Source organism: Aegilops tauschii, chromosome 7 (genome assembly GCF_002575655.3).
Source record: "Aegilops tauschii subsp. strangulata cultivar AL8/78 chromosome 7, Aet v6.0, whole genome shotgun sequence".
Taxonomy (NCBI): domain Eukaryota; kingdom Viridiplantae; phylum Streptophyta; class Magnoliopsida; order Poales; family Poaceae; genus Aegilops; species Aegilops tauschii.
Window position 1 is genome coordinate 317,512,754 of NC_053041.3, and position 4,800 is coordinate 317,517,553.

Sequence of the window (4,800 nt, forward strand, 5' to 3'; positions counted from 1 at the left end):
TGAACACCAAGGACATGGTGGATAGGAGGCATTGGCATTTGGAGGATGGAGTGAACTGTGTCCTTTGTCCTTTGCAGACTAGGGAAACAAGGGATCATTTGTTCTTCAATTGCAACTTTAGTGTCAGAGTTTGGAACTATCTGCAAATTGATTGGTCTTCTCGTGACTCCATGGCTCATTTGGTTCTTAATGCTAGCAGGAGTTTTAGGAAGCCCTTCTTCACCGAAGTGGTGTTCATTGCTTGCTGGAATATCTGGATCATCAGGAATGCTAAGGTCTTCAGGCATGAGAGAGCTAGATTTAATAAATCGAGATCTGCTTTCATCCATGACATCAGCTTAATGCAATATAGAGTGAAAGCTGCCTACAAAGATGATCTTCTACGCTGGATTTCATTCCTGCCACCTTGAGGCCATTAGTCTGTATCTTTTAACTTGTTTTTTCTCCTTCTTCCCCTAGATACTTTGATTACCTCTTGTAATCCCCCTTTGTACTTGTACTGTATCTCTTTTTCTCAATAAAGTTTTGATATGCTGTGGGGGTTTCCCCTACAGTTCCCAGTAAAAAAAACGATCGCGTAATATCAATTTATTGGCCTCGTCATCGAAAGAGGCTTCCAATTGCTCGAAAATTCTCAACTATATGGGGGCCTTTGATGGTGAGCAAAAAGAATAGATCAAGAAATTGGTAAACTTTCGCATGATCAATGGTAAAAGAACGGTAGTTCATGCTATTGTTTATAAAACTTTTCACCGCCTAGCTCGAGCTGAACGCGATCTAATAAAACTTATGGGTGACGTTGTAGATAATATAAAGCCAATATGTGAAGTGGTCAAAGTAGGAGTCGCATGTACTATTTATGATGTTCCTGGGATTGTAGCCAGGGATCATTAACAAACCTTAGCTATTCGTTGGATCCTTGGAGCAGCTTTGAAACAACGTATAAGCTACAGGATAAGCTTAGAGAAATGTTCATTTGCTGAGATATTGGATGCTTACTGAAAGAGGGGAATTTCACATAAGAGAAGGGAGAATCTTCATGGACTGGCTTCCACCAATCAGAGTTTCGCGCATTTCAGATGGTGGTAAAGTGATACCACATAAGGAGCTCTTCCTCATTCAGTCATACTCAACAAAAGTAAGAAATGTTTGACCCGGATCCTTTTTCATCTTCATATAGAAAGAAAATTGGCCTTCCTCATACTTCCCCCTTCATTCATAGAGTTCGAGGAATCCACAAGAGGCCTGCCCGTTCATAATTGCATAAAAGAACCATTCTTTTTATGAAAACTCTTGTTCCAACCTCACCTTAGGTCGAATGAATACGAAAGGGGGATCAATCAAATCAATAGGCCATGAATGAAGAAGTAGTGGGTCTTTCGCCTTATTTCGTTTGACTCATGGAGCTGAGAAATCTAATTCAAAGAGAGGGAAAGAGTGCTAGTCCGAAAGAACAAGCAAGGGTTGAGCGCACGGGAGCGAAATCCGTTGCACCCATGCGCATACGTTTCTTGCTGGGTAATTTCTAAGAAAGTTTTTGTGTTGTTGATTCCTATTCCTAGGTGTTGTGCTTTTTCCCCTATGCTGCCTATTGGTACTTGTGGAGTAGGATTGGCCTGTAATACATAACCTATAGGTGGTGTAACCTTTCGCTCAATATTCAAATCTACAATTGAAGCATCTGAGGCTGCATCAATCGAGGATACACGACATAAGGAATTGTTAGATCTCCAAAATGAACTTAGCCTGCACCAAGCGTGGGTTTTCATTGGTCCTAACTAATGGTTGGCAAGCGATCCCCTATTCTGCATCCCGAAGATCAGACGGCCCAGAGCCGGAGCGATCATTCAAGCAAGTTACTCAGCTTGAGTTTTTCAGTCAATCAATAGATTGTGTAGTTTCTTAGTCTTTTGGTCCACATCTTCATGACTTATAGAAAGGGTTTATTTCTTTTACAAGATCATGGAAGCTTCAGAAACCATCCGAGATCTTCTGGAAACAAGAAATGTTGCATCAAAGGGTTCAGTGGTCATATCATAGTGAAATCGAGTTTCTTGATTTAGTCAATATCAAATTCCCAACTTAGAAATTCGAAAGGACTAAGATTCTACTTCTTCCTCAAATACGGGGAATGTGGATTCAAGTATGATATCACTATTCTACATATCTCAAGAAAACGAATTGAACAAGTTTGATGGCTGGAAAAGATAGGAAATATTCAAACATGTATTGCATTTCATCGATCTCACCCTTTGTTCAGTTCCGCATAAGTACTACCTTCTTGAACAGATACCGGTACCGGTCATGAAGGCTTCGCCCTTCTCAAGTCAAGTGCAAAAGCGAAATCCGATGAGCAAGAAGCCAGTGATCCCACAACATCAAAGTGATACATATGACATACTTGGAAATTAGGCTTAGTTTGTAGCTGTGAATATAGTAATGCACTTATTTATTGATAAATATGTTCTTTATTGACCAATTATAAAAAAGACAGTAGCTGAGTGAGCTTTATGGATCTAGTTTATGAGCAGTTTAACTAGAAAAGCAAGCACAAGGAATATAGGAATGAAATGCAGAAATAGGGGAAGGGCGGGTAGCATTTTCAAATGCCAGTTTGAGTGAGACATTTTTTGTCTGCCCCCCCCCCCACTTTTAGGCTGTTCTTCCATTCTGCCTTTGTCTTGCTCTAAGCTACCTAACTTCCTTCCTTTGTTCTTCCATTCTACTTTGTATGATTCTGATCATCAGTTCTTATCGATCCCATTTTAAGGACAAATCCTAATGTTGGTAAAATATACGTGTTGATCAAGGCCAAGGACAATGAAGCAGCCATGAAAAGATTGAAGAACGAGGTATGATGATTACTTCGGACTACTTTCTGTTTTTCATGCAAATGACCATATTTTTCGTCTGCAATACAGGTAGAAGATACTGAGTTGTTCAGATGTTTACTGGAAATCCATGGGAAAAACTACCACAACTTTGTATTAAGCAAGCAGGTTCCAGTCGTTGGTAATTTCAGGGAAGCCAACATTGGCATTGCTCCTGAGATAGCCAAAGAGATCGCGGAAGAAGTGGATGTTATCATAAACTCTGTAGCAAATACCACTTTTGATGAGAGGTTCGTGAAGCTATACTAGTCTTGCACCAAGGATTGCTTCCATTACTAAATGTGTAAGTTCACATTCCTAGCAAAAAAGTATTGCAACTTGCAGGTATGATGTAGCACTAGACATCAACACCGTGGGGCCATTCTGGATAATGAGTTTCACGCAGCGGTTTCGAAGACTGAAGATCTTCTTGCAAGTATCAACAGGTCAGAATGCCAAATAAGAGTTTCTTGTGGTCAAAATCAAATGGTAACCTGTTTCTATTAATCTCAAAAGCTTACAAATAAGCTTTTGTAGTATGTTTGCATGTCATGTTTTTGGCCAAACAGCATATGTGAATGGGCAGAGGCAAGGTTTGATACTAGAGAAGCCATTTTGCTTAGGGGATACCATAACAAAGGGGATAGGTTCCTCAGATTTTTCGACACATCGGAATATCGTGTTGGATATCGAGGCTGAGATCAAGTTGGCTTTTGACTCCAGAAGGCATTCTTTTGCCTCTGCTTCTGTTACTCAAGAAATGAAAGAGTTAGGTAGTCGAGGTATTCTAGTATTTCCCTGTTACTTTCTCATGTCTGTAGATAAGAATACACACATGAAGTATTTGATTTGTGCAATTTATTTATTCATAGGGCCAAACTCTATGGTTGGCAAGACACTTATGTGTTCACAAAGGCCATGGGCGAGATGGTCATCAACTGCATGCGAGGAGAGATACCGGTAGTAACAATCAGGCCAAGTGTCATAGAGAGCACACAGAGGGATCCCTTCCCAGGTAGGATGGAGGGAAACAGGTAAATGCTAAACCCAAATCTGAGGTTGCGGATGTCACATATATATGTGATGCATCCTCGTTTTGCTTACCAGATAATGAGCTATTTCCAGGATCTAGTAGTGCGTACTAACTTTTGATGGGTTGATGGTGAGGATCAAGTATATGACCTATATTCCTCACTATTAGAGGACTTCAAAGAGGAGATTCCATCATAATCTCTGGAAGCTAGTGTCAAGGAAGCCGTTAGCCGTCACCTTAACTGAAAGTTGGTGAAGGTGTATATGCCTCTTGTCTATGGTAAGACACAACATAGTGCAGCAGCGGACATCTAGAAGGGGCTTGACTTCATTAGAAAATGTGCTGAAAGCAACAAAGTGGCGGACATTTTTTTTGCATTCTGGGACAAGAAATTCCCAGCCATTGCTAGGCTGAGCCATGTTAGCAAAGAATGGTTTCTCCAAAAATATGAGGATAAATCCCTAGTATGTTTGCATGTCATGTTTTTGGCCAAACAGCATATGTGAATGGGCAGAGGCAAGGTTTGATACTAGAGACGCCATTTTGCTTAGGGGATACCATAACAAAGGGGATAGGTTCCTCAGATTTTTCGACACATCGGAATATCGTGTTGGAGATCGAGGCAGAGATCAAGTTGGCTTTTGACTCCAGAAGGCATTCTTCTGCCTCTTCTTCTGTTACTCAAGAAATGAAAGAGTTAGGTAGTCGAGGTATTCTAGTATTTCCCTGTTACTTTCTCATGTCTGTAGATAAGAATACACACATGAAATATTTGATTTGTGCAATTTATTTATCCATAGGGCCAAACTCTATGGTTGGCAAGACACTTATGTGTTCACAAAGGCCATGGGCGAGATGGCCATCTACTGCATGCGAGGAGAGATACCGGTGGTAACA

The 4,800-nt window shown here is 40.6% G+C and overlaps 1 protein-coding gene across 1 annotated transcript in view; it reads left to right on the plus strand.

The window, feature by feature from the left end:
• The first annotated feature begins 1,496 nt into the window (after window positions 1-1,496).
• Window positions 1,497-4,800, plus strand: part of LOC109750646 (fatty acyl-CoA reductase 2, chloroplastic-like) — an 8,981-nt gene continuing 5,677 nt past the window's right edge. The window contains exons 1-5 of the mRNA XM_073504092.1: window positions 1,497-1,518; window positions 2,749-2,852; window positions 2,922-3,121; window positions 3,216-3,316; window positions 3,440-3,652. Of these exons, the coding sequence (XP_073360193.1) occupies window positions 1,497-1,518; window positions 2,749-2,852; window positions 2,922-3,121; window positions 3,216-3,316; window positions 3,440-3,652 (640 nt within the window). The remainder of the gene's footprint in view (window positions 1,519-2,748; window positions 2,853-2,921; window positions 3,122-3,215; window positions 3,317-3,439; window positions 3,653-4,800) is intronic.